This window comes from Hemiscyllium ocellatum, chromosome 8 (assembly GCF_020745735.1).
Source record: "Hemiscyllium ocellatum isolate sHemOce1 chromosome 8, sHemOce1.pat.X.cur, whole genome shotgun sequence".
Classification (NCBI taxonomy): Eukaryota; Metazoa; Chordata; class Chondrichthyes; order Orectolobiformes; family Hemiscylliidae; genus Hemiscyllium; species Hemiscyllium ocellatum.
The window spans coordinates 53,140,290-53,161,749 of NC_083408.1; the positions used below are offsets into that span (position 1 = coordinate 53,140,290).

At 40.7% G+C, this 21,460-nt stretch overlaps 2 protein-coding genes across 4 annotated transcripts in view; both read left to right on the top strand.

Moving 5' to 3' along the window:
* g2e3 (G2/M-phase specific E3 ubiquitin protein ligase) overlaps positions 1–3,126 on the top strand; it is a 79,290-nt gene extending 76,164 nt beyond the window's left edge. For all 3 annotated transcript variants that reach the window (XM_060829025.1, XM_060829026.1, XM_060829027.1), the window contains one exon: positions 2,135–3,126. In XM_060829025.1, coding sequence (XP_060685008.1) covers positions 2,135–2,379 — 245 coding nt within the window. In that variant the 3' untranslated portion in view covers positions 2,380–3,126. The remainder of the gene's footprint in view (positions 1–2,134) is intronic.
* Positions 3,127–19,160: 16,034 nt separating this feature from the next.
* The window catches only part of scfd1 (sec1 family domain containing 1), a 164,761-nt gene continuing 162,461 nt past the window's right edge, over positions 19,161–21,460 (top strand). Inside the window, exon 1 of the mRNA XM_060828380.1 lies at positions 19,161–19,210. Within this exon, the coding sequence (XP_060684363.1) occupies positions 19,180–19,210 (31 nt within the window). The 5' untranslated portion in view covers positions 19,161–19,179. The remainder of the gene's footprint in view (positions 19,211–21,460) is intronic.

Consider the following 21,460-nt stretch of genomic DNA (forward strand, 5'->3'; position numbering starts at 1 on the left):
TCTTTGAAGTAATTGGTGAAAGATGCAACAGTGACACATGGAAGACCACCTGTAAACATCATGGAATGCACTGCCTAGGATTATGGTGAAGATAGATTTGATCAGAGCCTCTAAAGGGGAATTTAATAATTTTCTGGGGAGAAAAACATTAAGGGTGTGCAAAAAGGCAGTAAATGGGATTACGTGAATTGCTCTTTTGGAGAGCCAGCTGAGAAGTTTGGGTGGCACAGTGGTTAGCACTGTTGCCTCACAGTGCCAGAGACCCAGCTTCGATTCCCGCCTCTGGCAACTGTTTGTGTGGAGTTTGCACATTCTCCCGTGTCTGTGTGGGTTTCCTCCCACAGTCCAAAGATGTGCAGGTTAGGTGAATTGGCCATGCCCATAGTGTTAGGTGAAGGGGTAAATGTAGGGGAATGGGTCTGGGTGGGTTGCTCTTCGGAGAGTCGGTGTGGACCTGTTGGGCCAAAGGGCCTGTTTCCATACTGTAAGTAATCTAAAAGATGGGCAAAATGGCTGCCTCCTACTCTGAAACCATTCTGTGATGCATTGCAACAAAAATTTACAAATAATCCAATTATTATGTTAAAATGTTTTGTGCTAAATATATTCTAAATATCATCCTTTTGCTTTTCTTTGGAAAAGCATCTCTGACCATTTGTAAATGTGCTTAAATAGATCAAAAATACATGAACTTTATAGTTGGAAGTTTTTTTGACTGATCTTGGAAGAAATAATATGTTGCATCATCTTTCTTGCACTACTAGTGAGATTTCAGTCCACATCTGAAACAACACAAAATCACTTTAACTGACAGAGAATTAAACTTATTCCATTGAATTTCATACAATACTACGAAACAGTACTTGCGGAGGGTGGGCTGCAAATGTACTGGCCAGTGTAGGCCCAAAGGCACTTTCAGGCTATTGTAGCTAAACTACTTGAAGGAATAAATGTTAACCTTGTAGCTATTTACTTGGAATTAGCGACATCAAGACTTGGTTTTGAAAAAGAAAGGGCAGCATGGTGACTCTTTGGTTAGCACTGCTGCGTCACAGCACTGGGCACTTAGGTTCGATTCCCACCTCAGGCGACTGTCTGTGTGAAGTTTGCACATCCTTCCTGTGTCAGCGTGGGTTTCCTCCGGGTACTCCAGTTTCCTCCCACAATCTAAAGATTTGCAGGCCAGGTGAGTTGGCCATGCTAAATTGCCCATTGTGTTAATTGCATTAGTCAGAGGGAAATGCATGTGTGTGGGTTACTCTTCAGACGGTTGGTGTGGTCATGTTGGGCCAAATGGCCTGTTTTCACATTGTAGGGAATCTAATCCAAATACTTGTTAATGTAGGTTCTTCTGAAAATTCAGGGACTTTATTTTTACACATAACTTTATACATTAAACAATTTGGTTAGATCATAAGATGCAGGAGAAGTAGGCCATTCAGCCCACCAAATATGCTCTGCAATTCAGTGAAATCATGGTTGATCTGATAATTGTCAACTCCAATTTCTTGCCTTTACCCCATTACTCTTGATTTTCTTATTGATTGCAAATCTGTCTATACTTAAATATACTTAATGACCCAGCCTCAACAGCCCTCTGTGGTAAAGAATTCCAGAGATTCACTAATGTCCGAGACAGAATTAGTTAGCCAATCCTCCAAAATCCAAAAGCATTACATCTATTGCTTCCCTTTATCTATCCTGCTTGTTACAACTCAGAAGGGGACATCATGAAGGGGTTATAAGTATACACACCATTCTGTATTATTGCATTTAAGCAATGTATATAGTGACTGACCATGTGCTTGGAGGGCAACCTATTACTTTGATTTCAAAAGTAATATTTCAAAATGCATATCTACCTGAATTAACTTTTCATTGATTAGTTACATACAGGAAGGGAAATCTAGGCTGAAAACATACTTGTTCAAGACAATTATCCCAAGACAATTTTGCATTTTTAAGTTGAAGAGATTCTGCCCTGCTGTGATCTACTGACTCTTTAGTGATGTGCAAACAAATCAACAGTATTCAGCTGGTTTTCATAATTGTCTGGGTGACTGGCCACATCAATCATATAAGTGGTTCTACTGTCCTCCAGGTTCTGCAAATTAACTTACTTTCTTTTTTTCAGATGGAACAACTGAAGCTGCTTTTGAAGACATCTTGACATTTGTAACTGGCACAAACATCATTCCAGCAATCTGTTTTCTTCCTGACCCCTCGATTAAATTCTTGCATAGTGATGGAATAATACAGTACCGCTTTCCAACAGCACAAACATGTCTAAATTGTTTAAAACTACCCATGTCAAAAACATATGAAGAATTTAAAGGATGTATGGATTTTGCTATCTGCAATACACCTGGCTTAAAATGAATTTAACGCAGTGAAGATTTTGCAGTCTTGAACGTTAGTATGTAACAATTTTCTTTATGTCTTGGTTCATAATGTACATTTATTTAGCAAAACCTTGCTGCGACCACATCTTATAAAGTGGGAAGAGATAATGACTGCTCTTCAGAAAGTTCTTTATGGCTGGAGATTCATAATTTTACTGCACCATATGTATGAGGAAAGCAGGAACAAATGAGAACTGCCATGTAAATATGCTTCTCTCTTGGCACATTGATGCAATTCATTGCGTTAGGAGAGACACAGATATGCTTTGGCATGTTCCATTATTTTTTCATCTTCGTTTCAACAGTGAATAGGACTGTTTGGAAAGGAAGTTCTATCTCAGCTTGGAGACGTCTTTGCCTGGCTTGTTACAAAGTGTTGAGGCCTAGTTGCAGTCCCTGTTGTTTTTCTTTGTAAATATGGATAGCAATGAGAGGAACATAACAATATTTTTTTAAAATTTTCTTTGTTTCCCCAGGTGGTCTTATCCATAAAAAGGGATTTTGAATTTTTGTTTTGATTAGTTAATGTTAATGAAGTTATGAAATTGCTGAATTTGTTGATTAAATGTTTTTTAATAGTCTGTTTGCGTAAGAATTCCACATGTACAAGGAGTAAATTTGTCATGATAACAGTATGTATTATCAGCACATGGCTCAAGAATACACAATTTTTGGATACATTCAATTGAATAATTTCTGAATTTTTTAAACTTTAGAATAGAATTTGCCAAAGTAATAGTTTGAATTGCTTGAAGCACTTCAGGTTTGTCTCGAGTTTACTTTCTAAATTAGAATCTTTTTGTTTCAGTCTTGCTTGTACAATTTTTTTTTAATTGTATTCATTAGTTTTTCCTATTTGTTGCCTGGAAAAGTATGTACTCTGTATTTTAATATTCCTAACCTTATAACTGTCACAATAGATTATACTTAAATACTTAAAATTACTTTGCATTGGTAATGCATTTAATTTGTCTTCCCCAAAAAAAGGACTGTTCTAAAAGTTGTTTAGAAATTACTACAAACATAAATAAAATTATTCAGTTGAACAAAAATGAATAAATGCTTTAACAGTATTAAGAGAATAAAAATAGCTTGGTGTTGGCAATGTAAGGGCTCATTAGGAGCCAATATTGTAAAAATGTTTTTTTCTTGTCATTCTGTGAAAGTCACTGCTTCATGTGTTGCACATTCTTCCTTGCACTGCATTGGCCTGTTATATCCTATCCAATTTATTACTAGTTGTGCTTTGAACACTGATTTCTGGCTTTAGTGAAAGCAGTGAATCAATTAATTTTTTTATAAATCTGTTTAGATTTGGAATAAAATTCATATAGAATGATATTAGTCAAATCAATATTTGCACTTCTGCCAATTTTGTTTGCACCCCATAACATTTTACAATGGAAAAATATTTTGTAACTAAATTTATATACAACAAATATAATTCATTATGTGTTTGAGCAAGATTTCCAGGCAATAAAATGTAACAAACAGACAATGTTTAGATAACATATCAGTAAAATATAGCAGACTCCAAAGGAAAGGAAACATTTTGTTAGAAAAGCATGCCTTTCAGTACAAAGAAGACTAATGCTCATGAAGTAATTCATATCGAGGAGGATATAAAAACCATGTACAAATTAAGTATTGTATAAACAAATGCTGTTTGTGAATAAAATAAAGTATTGCATTTGCACTAGCTACTCATCCTAAATAATTATCATCTTAGTTTGCTTTTACTGCAGAGCTATTATTAATGCATAACATATTTGAATGATGCAGAAATATTAAATTTAATTGCTCATATCTCTAACATCACTGGTTATTTTGTGACAATTAAACAGAACATGAAACAATTGCTAAAATATCTTGCAGTAAAATGTGAACTTCAAAATAAAATATAATGTCTAACATTGAATTTTCAAACCTCATTTTAAAATTTTCGATGTTCAAAGGATTCGTAGCTGATACTTTAACTTGATAATTTCCCTTTTTAACATTCATATTATGAATTTTTCTGTAATTTGTCTTTTAAAAATGTAGTTGGATGGTGTCTGTTAATATGATCATGTTTTCACTTGTTTATGTAAATAAATGTTTTAAAATTTTTTTTCAAACTTCAGATTTCTTTCAGGTCTTTGTTTTATGCACCCAACGAGAGCCACAATTTTGAAAGGTGGGTTTATAATACTGCAAATTTGCTGCAGGAGTTTGTGGTCAACTCTTGTTAGGATCAATTCAGCAGTATATTAGTAGTTCCAAAACAGCTCAGTCAGCTTTTCTATCTATGACTGAACCTGAAAAAAGTGATTGGTTTCGCAAAGAAATACTGCACAAACAAAATGTCAAGAATTGTTCCTAGGAGGCGCTAATCAGAATCCTGTGTCTCCCATTCTCCTGGAGAACTGACTCCAAATTTCGCATGCATGTACCAGAAGATGTCTAGTGCTTCAATTATGATAAACTGCATGTAATTCAAGTAGTAACATGTGCTTAATCTTGGGTTGAGCTTGATGGTTGCATTACGTCTTGTGAGATTACCAACTTGGTGTTGACAAAGTAATTAAATTTGTTGCTGATTAAGATTGAACCTAAATTCTGTCGAAGAATTTGTATGGAAGTGCTTCCCCACTTAGTATAAATAGCTTTGACTGATACCATCAAGGGGGATGGTTGGCTGTGCATCTACCTTAGGCATCCGAGATTGTTCCAGCAGAAACCAGCATATACAAGAGATCACAATGCTTTAGTGCACTTAACTGAAGTGACCAGAAAAATAAATCTCCAAATCTTTGTTTAATTTATCCACAGTCTGACATTTTATTCTGTTATGAATAGTAGATCAAACTTTTACATTTTGTGTATTATGTATGAACTCAAAGGGGAGAGGGACCAGCAGGAGGTTGTTGTACACATTGGAATTTATGACATAGGTAGGGAAAAGGATGATACTCTTAAAGAATATAGAAAGTTAGGAGAAATTTATTAAGGAGTGAGTTAGGAGAAGATTTGTGGCTCAGGTTGAAGTTCTGGATGTAAGTTTGCTCGCTGAGCTGGAGCATTCATTTTCAGACTAGGTGACGAAACACATAAATAGAAAGTCGTAATACCAGAGCTTCACCGGAGGTTCACTGATGATGTTACCTAGTATGGTGATGAAACATCTGAAAATGAGCCTTCCAGCTCAGTGAGCAAACTTATTTATAAAAGAGATCCGCGAGGGTAGTAATATCTGGATTACTCCTGATGCTATGAATTAGTGAGGGTAGGAGTAGGAGGATAGAGCAAATGAATGCATGGCTGAGGAGCTGGTGCAGGGGAGAAGGGTTCACATTTTTGGATAATTGTGATCTCTTCTGGAGTAGAAGTGATTTGTACAAGAAGGATAGATTGCACCTGAATTGGAAGGGAATAATATACTGGCAGAGAAATTTGCTAGAGCTGCTGGGGAGAATTTAAACTCCCCAGGTGGAGCGGGGGATCCCAGAGAATTAGGAAAGAGATCAGTCTGAGACTGGTACAGTTGGGAAAGGGAGCAAATCAAACAGTCAAATCAGGCAGGAACAAAACAGAGGTCAAGGCAGGACTGATAAATTACACTGCATTTATTTCAATGCAAGTGGGCTAACAGGGGAGGCAGATAGGCATGGTTAGGAACATGGGACTGGGATATCAATAATTACAGAGACATGGCTCAGGGTGGACAGATCTGCCAGCTTAATGTACCAAGATACAAATGCTATAGGAAGGATAGAAAGGAGGACAAGAGAGGAGAGTGAGTGGCATCTTTGATAAGGGACAGCAGAATGGCTATATGTCGGAGTGCATCTAGGAAAGTTACTTGGGTGGAACTGAGAAATAAAAAAGGGATGATCACCTTATTGGGATTGTATTGTAGACACCTCAATATTAAGTGGGAAATTGAGAAACAAATTTGTAAGAATATCTCAGTTTTCTGTAAGAGTAATAGGATGGTTATAGTAAGGGATTTTAAATGTCCAAAACATAGACTGGGGGGACTGCCATAGTGTTAAGTGTCTACAAGAACATTTTCTGATTCAGTTTGTAGATGTACCTACTAGAGAAGGTGCAAAACTTGAGCTACTTTTGGGAAATAAGGCAGTGCATGTGACTGAGGTGTCAGTCAGGGAGTACTTTGGGGCTAGCAACCATATTTTTATTAGTTTTAAAATAGTGAAGGTAAAGGATAGACCACATCTAAAAGTTGAAGTTCTAAATTGTAGGAAGGCCAATTTTGACGGTATTAGGCAAGAACTTTCAAAAGCTGATTGGGGGCAGATGTTCGCAGGTAAAGAGATGGCTGGAAAATGGGAAGCCTTCAAAGATGAGATAACGGGAGTCCAGAGACAGTATATTCCTGTTAGGGTGAAAGGAAAGGCTGGTACGTGTCGGAAATGCTAGATGACTAGAGGAATTTAGGTTTTGGTTCAGAAAAAGGAAGCATATGTAAGGTATAGACAGCAGGGATTGAATGAATCATTCGAGTATAAAGGCAGTAGGAGTATATTTAAGAGGGAAATCAAGAGTGCAAAAAGGGGACATGAGATAGCTTTGGCAATTAGGATTAAGGAGAATCCAAAGGGATTCTATAAATACATTAAGGACAAAAGGGTAACTAGAGAAACAATACAGCCCTTCAAAGATCAGCAAGGTAGCCTATGTGTGGAACTGCAGGAGATGGCAGAGATACTAAATGAGTATTTTGCATCAGTGTTTATTGTGGAAAAGGATATGGATGATACAGAATGTGGGGAAATAGATGGTGAAAACTTGAAAAATGTCCATATTGCAGAACAGGAGGTGCTGGGTGTCTTGAAATGCATAAAAGTGGATAAATCCCCAGCACCTGATCAGGCATTTAGTATATTTTCCTTTATTGGTCAGAGGATTGAGTATAGGAGTTGGGAGGTCATGTTGCAGCTATACAGGACATTGGTTAGGCCACTTTTGGAATATTGTGTGCAATTCTGGTCTCCCTTCTATCGAAAGAATGTTGTGAAACTTGAGAGGGTTCTGAGAAGATTTACAAGGATATTGCCAGGTTTGGAGGATTTGAGCTGTAGGGAGAGGCTGAATAGGCTGGGGCTGTTTTCCTTGAAGCATCGGAAGGGTGACCTTATAAAGGTTTATAAAATCATGAAGGACATGGATAGGGTAAATAGACCAGGTCTTTTCCCTGGGGTGGGAGTGTCCAGAACTAGAGAACATAAGTTTATGGTGAGAGGGGCAACTTTTTCACGCAGAGGGTGGTGCTTGTATGGAATGAGCTGCCAGAGGCAATGGTGGAGGCTGGTACAATTCTAAATTTAAAAGGCATCTGAATGGGTATAAGAATAGGAAGGGTTGAGAGGGCAATCGGCCAAGTGCTGGGAAATGGAATTAGATTAGGTTAGGATATCTGGTCAGCATGGACCATGGTCTGTTTCCATGCTGTACATTTCTGACTATGACTCTATAAATATAACTGATATCAAACTTTGGCTTACTTTACCCATACTAGCAAGAATGTAAATTATAGTCTGGTATTAAAAAGTACAGCTCAAACATTTTTTTTTTTGATTGCAAAGCAAGTAGAAAATTGTTTGTGTATGCCAGATCATTTAAATTTTTGAGACCGTTAGTCAAATGCCTGAAGGAATAAAGACAATAAGTTTAGTGACCAATCGTGTGCTGACATATTAAAGAAAAGTTACAGTTGCTGGCCATCTAATAATAAAATTCCATTTAATGAGTGCTCTTCCTGAAAGCAGGTCCTTGATTCATTGTCTGCTGATGTTTCATCCAGAGCTGTTTCTCATGGCTGTTTTTGTCCACTTTTGTGCCATTGATTTCCAATCCCTGAATCAAGGCAAGAAGGCAGCTCCCCAATCTACTTCAGCTGGAATGAGAGTTAAAGTCGTGCTAGCTCCATTATTCAGAATGATTAGCTACCTATTTTGCCAACGGAGCTACCCTCCTCCCCCATTTTATCACAGCCCAATGTGCATATTTAAAGTTTCTGGATTGTGTTCACCTCTCCAATTTTTATTACTATTCGTTAAACTGTGATAGCTTAACTAAGCGATAGGTATAAAGTTGACAAACCACACATCGGTTTAAATATTAGTAGACCGGTTCCTTCACCATCTAATGATTACAGTGAGTTAACAACTATCAAAGTCAAATTTCAGACTTGTTTAAATTCTGTTTTAAAAAGAAATTATTATCTGAAGTAAGAAGTGCAGGAGAACAAGAGAAAGAAATTTGAGGGGGGTGGAAGTGGAAGTAACGATTTTGAGAAGTTGCTTGAAGGAACTAAATATGCATGGCAGTGGTAACTGAATGGGGAAGAGTAACTGACTGGATGTTCTTCAGGGACTTGCTGAGTCAATTGGCATCCTTTTGTGGTGTAAATAAAAATTAACTCCACCTGAGATGAAAATAACCAGAAGCAATAAAAGACCTGTCTTTTGATCTAGCCAGATTTATGGACAAAACAACTTGAGATACTTTGCTTTGTAAAAGATGCAGTTTTGAAAAACATTCTCTAGATATTGAAATCCCGAGGAATCTCTCATTTATTGTCCATCCCACAAAATTGAGATGAGCTTTTCATGTCCACATTTGAATGATGTATGACTTGAATGGGACCTTTTGAGGTGTTGGTGTTACTATGTTCCAGCTATGTTTGCCCTCAGTAGTTTGGGGAGTGCTAGCAATAAAACTGTGGTAAGCTGTACCTTTGGGTTGTACTTGCTGTACCTGTGATGAGACAGTTGTGATATCAATGATACTCAGAGTGCTGGAGAAATGGAAATAGATAATGTTTTGATATTTAAAAGGAGGTAGTTTAGGTGATGGTTTGCAAACAAAATCAGAAATTGCTTGAAAAACTCAACAGGTCTGGCAGCATCTGTGGAGAAAAGAGCAGAATTAATGTTTTGGGTTCAGTATCCCTTCAGAAAGGGTTGGTATACATGTTGAAAATGGAGAGGGAAGGGCAAAGGAGTAAATGATAGATGGAGATGAAGCCCAGAGAGAAACATGTGACCAGTCAAAGGAATGGGTGAAGGTCAGCCTGGGTGAATGATAGCTGCTAATGGAGACTGTTAGTGGCTGATAGTATGTTGTACGTGCTGGCATGTTAAATTAAGTTTGTGTAAATGTTCAAAAAATGAGAAGGGATTAAAGATGAAAGTCTGAATTATCATAATATTGGAGACTTTCTCTCTGGTTTGGTCAAAATGGCACTGGGGACTTGATTCCAGACATTCTGTTCCTAAACTCAACACCCATCATTTTTGTGGAAAGGGCAGGAATTGCATTTTGGATATGTGGTCTAAAGGTTTTTGGAGTTCTTTGGAGAAGTAGGTACCTTTTTAACAGGTCCAAGGATTTCGTTTGAACATTACTAGATAGTTGAAGTATTAGAGATTTTTATCAAAAGAACCTATCTCAAGTGCACTGCTATAACCCAAGGTGACCTTGGGCAAGTGGCAAATATATGCCAGAGAAGGGAGCAGAGCACATTATCAATGAAAATGGAATCTAATATATTTTTATATTCATGCCACAGAGAAAGGTGAACACTGACCAACATAAAGCTAGAGTGCCAGGCCAACAGATAGTATTGCAGAGCACACCAGGGAGGAAGAAGAGGGCAGCCAGATTTTACTGAGGTAACTGTCTACTGACTGCAGAAGTCATATCTCAAAGCAAATACAGAAAGTGTATCAGGCTAGGTCAAGAAATGGCCATTGAAATGACATGGTATACCCATGCCTTGAACCACAGTTTGCTAATCCCTGTATTCAGCCAGTGGCTTTCAAGGTTAAACTGACTGAATTCAAAGACTCAGCAGAATACCTTTGCGGAATAGAGTCATAGAGTTGTGCAGGATGGAAACAGACTGTTCAGTCCAACCCGTCCATGCTGACCAGATATCCCAACCCAATCTAGTCCCACCTGCCAGCACCCGGCCCATATCCCTCCAAACCCTTCCTATTCATATACCCATCCAAATGCCTCTTAAATGTTGTAATTGTACCAGCCTCCACCACATCCTCTGGTAGCTCATTCCATACATGTACCACCCTCTACGTGAAAAAGTTGTCCCTTAGGTCTCTTTTATATCTTTCCCCTCTCACCCTAAACCTATGCCCTCTAGTTCTGGACTCCCTGACCCCAGGGAAAAGACTTTGTCTATTTATCCTATCCATGCCCCTTATAATTTTGTAAACCTCTACAAGGTCACCCCCTCAGCCTCCGACGCTCCAGGGAAAACAGCCCCAGTCTATTCAGCCTCTCCTTGTAGCTCAGATCCTCCAACCCTCGTAACATCCTTGTAAATCTTTTCTGAACCCTTTCAAGTTTCACAACATCTTTCCAATAGGAAGGAGACCAGAATTGCATGCAATATTCCAACAGTAGCCTAAACAATGCCCTGTACAGTCGCAACATGACCTCCCAACTCCTGTACTCAATACTCTGACCAATAAAGGAAAGCATACCAAACACCCTCTTCACTATCCTACCTACCTGCGACTCCACTTTCAAAGAGCTATGAACCTACACTCCAAGGTCTCTTTGTTCAGCAATACTCCCTAAGACCTTACCATTAAGTGGATAAGTCCTGCTAAGATTTGCTTTCCCAAAATGCAGCACCTCGCAACCGCACCTAGACTGTCACCGATAGCCTCTTTAACTTTCCACAGGGTTTGATATCTGGACAATTAGCCCACTTCATGCCAGCAGAGGGGGTTGTTGACTACAGCCACATCCTCCGAAAATCTCAGTTCTTCAACGTGAACTTGAAAGTCGTCCAACTCTCTGAATTACATAAAGCGCAAGACTGCAGCAAACTTTCTTCACCTGCATATATTCATTGATAACCACCCTAACTCATTTATCTTGAGTTCACAACTGCCTCAGATTTATCGAACACAAACACTGTTGTGTGGCTTGTTTTCTGGGAATGATGGGTAGCCCTGAAGAAGGTGGTTATTGATCTTCTTAAGGCAGTCTTCCAAATGGAACTTTAATATTAGCCCTGTGCTAAGCTGGAGTGCAATAGAGCAGGTATGTGACCACTCAGGCACAGCCCTACAAGCAAGGGTGGCCTCAGCAGAGAATTCTCATGCTGTGCTTTATGCTTTACAATATTGTGCAACTGAGGGCCTACACCTAAAAAGGAAAGATGCTAGGCTTGAGAGCTGCAACATCGGAAGAGGAGGAAGCTTTTTTTCTCACACAGAGATCTGATAACGGAGGGGGAGGAAGAAGACAAAGCATATGAAGGACAAGCCATAGCTATTTCTTTGCAGGAGAATAAATATTTTAACATGGTAACTGTAGAATGGCTCTCCTCAATATGGGAGGAAAAACAATATCAAAGAATATAAGTTACTAATATTACTAGGGCTAAAACCATCAATGTCATAACCATTAGCCTTATATTTTAGCAGGATCACCTCCACTGTTAGCATCACAACAAAGTGCCTTTACCACCATCTTTTTCACTTTTCCTTTATTTTTGATGACTATTTACTAAACATCCCGAATTGCTTGTACTCTCACAGCTCCAGCCCCGATGTGGGTCACCTGTCTGGTATTCTGGCCTCTCTTAAACTGCAAACATGGAGTAATGTTGACCTTATAAGCAGCCATCTGTCATGTATGCACTGACAGAACTAGCTTAGTCATACATACCTCCATGCTCTACCAGAAGTCTACCTCATATGCTGCAGCATTCTGATGTGTACCATTAGTTCACCCTCTGTGTGCTTGTGCCAAACAACTCACCTTGCCAAAATGCATCAGGTCATGGAACCTTTCTTTCTGTACTGGATCACTTAAACATTCATTTGCTCTGCTCATAGTAGAAGCTGCTGTCCAATAGTCTTTGGTGAATTTCTATAATACATCTTGTAGGTAGTACACTCCTGTTATTGAGCGGCTGCGAGGGAAGGAGTGGATGCTTGTGGATGTGGTGCCAATCAGGCGGGCTGATTTGTTCTGGACGGTGTCAAGCTTTTTGAGTGTTGTAGAAGCTGCATTCATCCAGGCAAGTGGGGAGTATTCCATCACAGTGCTGTCTTGTGTCATGTCGACGGTGGGCATGCTTTGGGCTGTCAGGAGATGAGTTACTCACGCAGTATTCCTAGTGTCTGAACTGCTCTGATAGCCACTGTGTTTATGTGGTGAGTCCAGTTGAGTTTCTGGTCAATGATAACCCCCAGGATGTCGATAGTGGGGGATTCAGTGATGATAACACCATCGAATGTCAGGGTGCAGTGATTAGGTCATCTCTTATTGGAAATGGTCATTGCCTGGCATTTGTGTGGCGTAAATATTACTTGCCACTTGTCATCCCAAACCTGGATATTGTCCAAACCTTGTTACATTTAAACATGGACTGCTTCAGTATCTGAGGAGTGAATGATGCTGAACGTTGCGGATTCATCGACGAACATCCCCACTTCTGACCTTATGATGGAGTATAGATCATTGAAGCAGCTGAAGGAAGTTGGGCCTAAGACACTATCCTGAGGAACTCCTGCAGAAATGTTGTGGAACTGAGATGACTGACCTGCAACAACCACAACGATCTTCCTCTATGCCAGGTACAACTCCAACCAGCAGAGAATATGCCCCCTGATATCCACTGATTCCTAGCCAGATGCCACGTTGGTCGAATGCAGCGTTGATGTCAAGGGCTTTCACTCTTGTCTCACCTCTGGAATTCAGCTTGTTTATCTGTGTTTGAACCCCAGTTTGGAGCTGAGTGACCTTGGCAGAATCCAAACTGGGCATTGCTGTGCAGTTGCTGCTTTATAGCATTCTTGATGATACCTTCCATCATTTTACTGATGATTGAGTGTAGATTGATGGAGCATTAATTGGCTGGATTGGATTTGCCCTGCTTTTATGTACAGAACCTACCTAGGCAATTTTCCATATTGTCAAATAGGTGCCAGTGTTCTAACTATACTGGAAGAGCTTGGCAAGGGGAATGGCAAATTCTGGAGCACAAGTCTTCAGTCTACATGGAGTGAATCAAATTGACTGAAGACTGGTGTCCATAAAGCTGTTTGTGGTAGGACTACAAAGGCTAGGTCTGATCTGTTGGAAGGGCTTAAGCCCAAAATGTCGATTCTCCTGCTCCTTGGATGCTGCCTGCCCGGTTGTGCTTTTCCAGCACCACACTCTTCAACTCTTAATCTCCAGCACCAATAGTGCTCACTTTCTCCCTGTGGGATTGCTTAGCTCTATATTATTTACTGTTTCTGCATTTGGCATGCAAGTAGTCCTGCTTGGTAGCTGCACCTCCTTTTTAGGTATGCCTGCTGCTGCTCCTGGCATGCTTTCCTGCACTCTCTATTGAACTACAATTGATCCCCTGGTTTGATGGTAATGGTTGAGTGGGCGATTATATTAGGCTATGAGGTTGTAGGTTGTGCTGAGGTACATTCTGCTACTATGGATGGCCCACAGCACCTCATGGATGCCCAGTCTTCAATTGCTAGATCTGTTCAAAGTCTGTCTCATTTAGCACTACAATAGTGCCACACAACACAATGGAGGGTATTCTCAATGTGAAGGCAGAACTTTGTCTCCTCAAGGACTGTGCAGTGGTCACTGTTACCAATAGTCACTGACAGATGCATCCTTGGGTAAGGATGAGGTCAAGGATATGTTTCCCTCTTGTTAATTCCCTCGCCACATGCCACAGATCCAATTCAGCAGCAATGTCCTTTACAACCGGACCAGCTCAAACAGTAGTGCTGCCGCCAAGCCACTCTTAGTGGTGGTCATTAAAATTCCCCACTAGAGTGCATTTTGCACCCTTGCAAACTTCAGTGCTTCCTCCAAATGTTGCTCAACATAGAGGAGTAGTGGGAGAAGTGAGGACTGCAGATCTGGAGATGAGAGTTGAAAAGTGTAGTGCTGGAAAAGCATAGCAGGTCAGGCAGCGTCCAAGGAGCAGGAGAATCGAGTATAAGCTCTTCATTTGGAGTATTGATTCACTAGCTGAAGGAGGACAGTACATCGTAATCAGCAGATGGTTTCCTTGCCTGTGTTTAAGCGGAAGCAGTGAGACTTCATGGGGTCCAAAGTCGATGTCAAACACTCCCGGGACAACTCTCTCCCTACTGTATGCCACTGTATCATTACCTTTGCTTGGTCTGTCCTGTCAGTGGGACGGAACATATCCTGGGATGGTGATGGTCTTGTCTGAGACATTGTCTGCAAGGTATAATAACGTGACTATGACTATCTCATGCTGTTGCTTGACTAATCTGTGAGACAGCTCACCAGATTTTAGCACTGTACCCCAGGAATTTGCAGTGTTGACAAGGCTGTTTCTGCCATTGTTTTCTGGTACCTAATCTATGCCAAGTGGTTCATCCAGTTTTCTTTCTTTGTTGAGACTTTGTACCAATTGATATAACTAAGTGGCTTTTGGTAGAAGAAAAGACACACAATTGTGCAAGATAGCACTTATGGGTTAAAAAAAAGACCTTATCAATGATATTGTCTTCCTGGTTGACTGTGCACACTGTGAGCATCTGGCACAATTTGATGCACTAATGAGGGACCAAACCATTGGAAATGTGCCTATTCTTCTTCTTGGTAACAAAATTGTCTGACCTGAGGCAATCAGTGAAGAGATGTTTCAAGAGCTGTTTAAGTTATGTAGTAAAACATAGAAGCTGAATACTTTCATGAAGGAGCTTAATGCATGACCACTGAAAGTCTTTATGTGCAATGTCCTACAGAGACAAGGTTTTAGAGAAGGATTTCACTAGCTAGCTCAGTACTTTGGCGAAATCTGACTTTGGAAAGGTTATCTGTCAAAGGTTGAAAATCAGCTATCAACATAAAACAACTTGAACCTTCCAGACATTTTCTGGGTATATGTTTGCTTTTCAAAGCCTAATGTTTTTATAGAAAGATAACAATAACATTGGCTGCTCTAAAAGAGAAGAAAAAAAATCATCTGTATGTATGAGGCCTCAAAAAATATTCTTGAAAAATTTGTATGTTTAAAGTTACAGTATGGTAACACTCTAATTTCAGTAGATAACTGTTTCCCTACTTTGATTTGCAACATTAACCAATCTGTACAGTCTGGGACAGAGTGTACTTTGACATACATAGCATCTGAATGCAATTTTTAGCAGGAAAGCAACATACATGCAAGTGGTATATAATGATCATGTAAAAGTTTTTATGTACTAGTTTCAAATTGTTTGGTTCAATAAAATTAGAACATGTAAAGAATAATTTTTTTAAAAAATAAATAGACCCACTATCTGCATGTACTCCAGCTTGGATGGAATTTCACACTGGTCCCTAATGTTCTGAACCTCTCTCAGGAGCCTGTGCCCCACAACCTGAGTCACCTCTTAAGTATGTGTGTGACTTTTCACCTTGCAAAGAGGCATTTTTGTACAGGATGCTGCTGAACACCATTCACCTGGACTCCTCTGTTTGTCACTTGGACATGCCTTGGTATGCTGTTTTGCAGCTCGTGGAGGACTCTCTGAGCAGGAGTCCTCCCTTGTTCCATCAGGGACTTGAGGTAAAGGATGTTCTACGCAGCAGTCCCTTATAACTGCAGATTGCGGCAATTCACAGATTCCCAGACCATCTGTTTATTCTGTGGCGCTGTGGCCCATGTATATATTGGTTGTGCACATTCTTTTTAGTTACTTGAAAAAATTTTTATTGTGTTTTTGGTTGCACTTCAGCCATCCGCTCCTGATCTTTGGGCATTCAGTGCAGAAGGGTGTGGGTAGGTTGGAGGACCTCCTGTGGGTCTACTCCTGGGTCTGGCCAGGCTGGGTATAAACATGCCCAGGCAGTGGGCAATGGAGGGATGTCATCTATGCCAACAATCTCCCCTCTGTGGTTATGTTTGGAGCTGGTTATCATTGGAGAGGGAGCACATAATAGCCACCAATGCTCATTATGCCTTTAGAAAGAGATGGGCACCGTGGAAGATAGTGTTTTATGTCCCCATTCAACTCCATTTTGATTTATCCCCTTCTCGTTCTCTCTACATGTCCCTCACTTTTGACAGTTTGCCTTGCCTGTAACAGGGTTTGCATATAAATATCCAATTGGCTGCACAGGTGATTTACTAGTGGCAGTTAATTGCTAAAATAAAAAGTAAGGGTTATTTGGTGGTGGGGAAGAAACCATTCGTTTGTGTGTGATATCACTTCTGGATATAAACAAAATGCAGATCCAGAAGCCGTTCAGTTGTGTGTAAGGGCACTGCTCCATGGAAAAAGAAGACCCGGGAAGAAAACTGCAGACCCAGAGGATTCTTGTGGCACGGTGGTAGTGTCCCACCCTCTGAACCAGGAGACCTGGGTTCAAGTTCTAACTGCTCAACGAGTTTGTCATAACATTGCTGAGCAAGTTGTTTAGAAAATAGATAGATATGTAACAAACAAAAAGCAGACCTACAGATGGGTCTGCAGAATTGTCTGTCCAGGGTTGGGACTAGTGTTTGTATGCCACAAATACTGGCTTTATTTTGTGTTCAACATTAAATGAAATTCCTTTTCAGTTGGGCTTTCTGAATTATTACAGCCAGGGTCATTTTTGTGAATTTCCTCTAGACCTCCTCCAATGACAGCCTTCCTTAGAATCAGACCCAAAACTTTATTTGATTTGATTTGTTGTTGTCACATGTACCTAAGTACAGTGAAAATGTTTATTTTGAGATCAAAACATACAAACCTTTGAGTGTTTGGATAGAGTGAGGCATACAAGATTACAGCTGCACAGGAAGTGCACAAAGCAAGATCAACAATGGATTTGAAATTAGAGTGGTCCATTCAGCAGGGAAGAAGCTGTTCTTGAACCTGTTGGTACAGGTTCAAGCTTCTGTATCTTCTGCCTGATGGACGAGTATTGAAAAGTGTATTACTGGAGTGGGAGGGGTCTCTGATGATGTTGGCAGCCTTTTCAAATAAAGTCTACCAGAACCTTAGACAGGCTCAGCAGTACATTCCTGCTTTTGTACTCTTGCCCTGTCAAAATGAATGTGAATATTGAATTTGCCTTCCTAACTGCCAACTGAACCTGCACGTCAAGCTTAAGGCAATTCGAAACTAGGACTCCTAAGTACCTTGTGCTTCTGATTTCCAAAGTTATAAAATAGTCTAAACATCTCTTCTTCCTACATCATGAACAGTTGAGGTACATGACCCCTATCACTGGTTAATATTGAAATAGACCTTTTATCTTAGCCTGCTTGGCTCTCTCTCTTATTCCTGATGAAGGGCTTATGCTCGAAACGTCGAATTCTCTATTCCTGAGATGCTGCCTGACCTGCTGTGCTTTGACCAGCAACACATTTGCAGCTCTTTTTAGCCACTGTCTGCTTTCTGTCAGTCAGCCAATCCTCCATCCATTGCCAGTACCTTGCTGCTCGTACTATGGGCTCCTATCTTATTCAGCACTCTCTTAAACGGCACATTGTCAAATGCTTTCTGGAAATCCAAATAGATTACAAGCACTGGCTCTCCTTTGTCTGACTTGCAACCTCCTCAGAGAATTCAAACAGAATTGTCAAGCATGACCTTACCTTGCCGTGCACTTCCAAGTACTCTGCAATATCATCCTTAATAATGGACTCTAAAATCTTACCAATGACTGAGGTCAGGTTAATCAACCTGTAATCTCTCATCTTAAACAGGTATTACATGAGCCATTTGTCAGTCCCCTGGGATTCTCCATGACTTCAGCGATTCATGAACTATCTTGCTGAGAAAAACAGATTATGAATAGTGTTTTCCAGATAGTTCTGGCAAACATCCAAGATGCATAACATCTCGTCTGGTGTTGGGGATAATAAAGACTGCAGATGCTGAAGTCGATGAAGCATGGCGCTGGGAACAAAAAGCACAGGAGGTCAGCAGCACCCAAGGAGTAAGAGAATCGACATTTTGGACAGGATTTCCTTCAGGACGAATGGTTAAGTCATCTTCCACAACACAATATCACAGCTGTCCTTGGTGTAACTGTATTTAGCTGGCAACATCCGAATGGTCCACCTTCAGTAATATACACTCCCAGCTCTGTTATTGTTGTGGACAATTTAAATGACCATTGCTGTCCAAATACTATTCTCAACAATTTTGAGCAAGTTTTTTTTTGTAAGAAAGGTCAGTGAATGTTCTTTTGAGAGAGCAGGACCTCACCAGGTGATGTGAAACTCTGGACTGTCCACGGTTCACAAAATAATGAAGTCATTCTTCCACCATCACTGGTGGATGCTGGAAGTCAGAGTTGAGCTTTTTTTTAAAAAATAAAAAAAATAAAGTGGAGCTGGAGAGGGGCAGCGGGCCAGGCAGCACCAGCGGAGCTCCCACAGTGCCGAGCTGAAACATTGACATTCCTGCCCCTCCGGTGCTGCCTGACCCGCTGTGCCTCTCCGAGCTCCACTTCTTATCGACCCTGTTACTGAATGCAACGCTGGGTCACACAGGTAGGTGGGAAAAGTCTGCCCTGCAACGCTTCGCACATGCCCAGCGACTGGTATGATTTACGGTACACAGCCCCCCATGAGGGAGCGGCGCTCCGAATAAACCTGTTGGACTCTCACCCGGCGGGGGGTGTGACTTTTAACCCTATTACGGTACAGTGCAGACTCCGCGCACGCAGGGGCAGGGGCCCGGCAATGCGGAACATTACGGTAGCGCGCAGACTCCGTGTCCGACCTGCCACGTCATCCGGAGCAACGTCAGACGAAACCAAGATGGCGGCGTCCGTGCGCGAGAAGCAGATCGGTGAGTAGCCGCTTGGCAACAGCTGTGTCCCTGCGAGTGGACACTGGAACCTCCGGCCTGTCCTCGCAGGTCACTCGTCCGTGTGGGAAAGTAAAAGGCCCAAGAAACTGCGGTTGTGACAAATTGGGATTGCTGATCCGCGATGTGAAGCCAGTCGGAGATGGGGATCTTCTGATGTTATCAGCATCAGACGTTTCTTACTCTTTACGGTCTTTTCTAAAGACATTGATTATTTATGTAGAGGCATGGCCTTGCCCCGAGACGATGCCGTCTGTGTGTCAGCAGCAAAACCAAATTTGCTCTGGCCCACACAATTTGAATATTTTTTAAAAAAAATTCAGTGCAGTGTGTCTCAGCGGTACCCGGTAGTGATTGGTTATTTGTTCACGAATATTAAATATGTTTGATAACATCATACTTTTCTGACTAAAATTGGGCCACTTTTCTTTTTCATACCCATATTGTTATGATCTTGATGGGGGCAACGTCTCTCTTGTTTCACGGTTCCCGTTATGACCAATCGTATGCTTTCTCTAAATCGGACTTAGAATACAAAAGAACTACTGAATTTAGATTACTTACTGAATTAGATTATTTACAGAGTGGAAACAGGTCCTTCGACCCAACTCGCCGAAGCACAACCCACCCAGACCCATTCCCCTATATTTACCCCTTCACCTCACACTACAGGAAATTTAGCAATGGTTGGTTTGTGTGCTACTAGGATTCCGAAGGGTCTCAGTCGTCTCAGGCTGTCTATATATCAAAGAAGTTTCAGAAATGACAGCCAGACTACTGAGACCCCTCGGAATCCTAGTAGCACACAAACCCACCAACACTCTCAAACAAAAACTAATAAACAGTACAACCCATGGACAAAACCAACGTCACCTATAAAAATCCATGCAAGGACTGCCACAAACACTACGTAGGACAAACAGGAAGAAAGTTAGCCACCAGGATACATGAACACCAGCTAGCCACAAAAAGACACGACCCCCTCTCCCTCATAGCCCTACACACAGATGAAAAAAACACCATTTTGACTGGGACAACACATCTATCCTGGGGCAGGCTAAGCAAAGACATGCCAGAGAATTCCTAGAGGCCTGGCACTCCAACCACAACGCCATAAACAAGCACATAGATCTAGATGCCATCTATCAACCCCTCAGAAAACGAACAGGAAATCACATTACCACAAACCCCAGGAACCCCATCCAGGAGAAAGATATAAATAGAAAGCAGGAGACAATAGCTTCGCTTCACTTGGAGGTCGCCACTGATGATGTTACCTAGCCAAGTAATGAAACGTCTGGATATCAAACCTACAACTCAGCGAGCAAACCTACACTCTAAACCTCAACCTGAGCTACAAACCTTGCGAAAATGGTAGAGGAGGCTGAACTTGCTGAGTGGCCTAATCTTGTTCCCATGGTACCATACTGGACTGACAAGAAGGGCTCTTTTCCAGAAACAAGACAGCTGAATTGGAAGGCTATTTTTCTTCAGCTTTCCTCCCCAACTGAAAATCAAAACAAACAATCTCCAAAAAGAACTAGCGACCTCCCAGTTGTATAAAGAATTAGTTAGGTGTTTCTTTCTCCCCCAAAGTGTTTTCAAGTAACAAGATTAGGAATCACCAGTAACTATGCAGTTTCCAAAAATGCCTTATTTTAAAATAAGGACAATTGCTTATAGAAGATAACCTGGTGCAGAATGCAGTGTTTTTGATTTATGGACAACAGTTCATGGGATTCAGTTGGCGATTGAAATTAAATATAAAAACTTAAGAAATAGGTTTAAAAGTAGGCCAATCTTCCCTTTGAGCCTGCTGTGTCATTCATATGATCATCCAAGTCAGAATCATGTTCCTGCTTTTCACCAATACCCTCTGATCCCTTTAAATCCAAGTGCTCTCCAACTACTTATTGAAATCATACAAAACTTTTGGACTTGACAGCTTTCTGAGTTAGTGAATTCCACAAGCTCGCAACACCTGGCTGAAGAAATTTCTATTCATCTCAGTCCTAACTGATTTAACCTGAACCCTTAGACTCTGACAACTAGTTAGTGGTATCATGGATTAGATCTTCCAGTTTCTGTATTTGAGCATGTCTGAGCAAAGCACGTCATAGTAAGTTATCATGGATGGGGACACACTTTTAACATACCCTTGTTGTTTGCAATTCAATATGTCTGAGCAAAACCTGGTTCCATACGAGTTATTTATTGTTCTGTGCTAAAAGC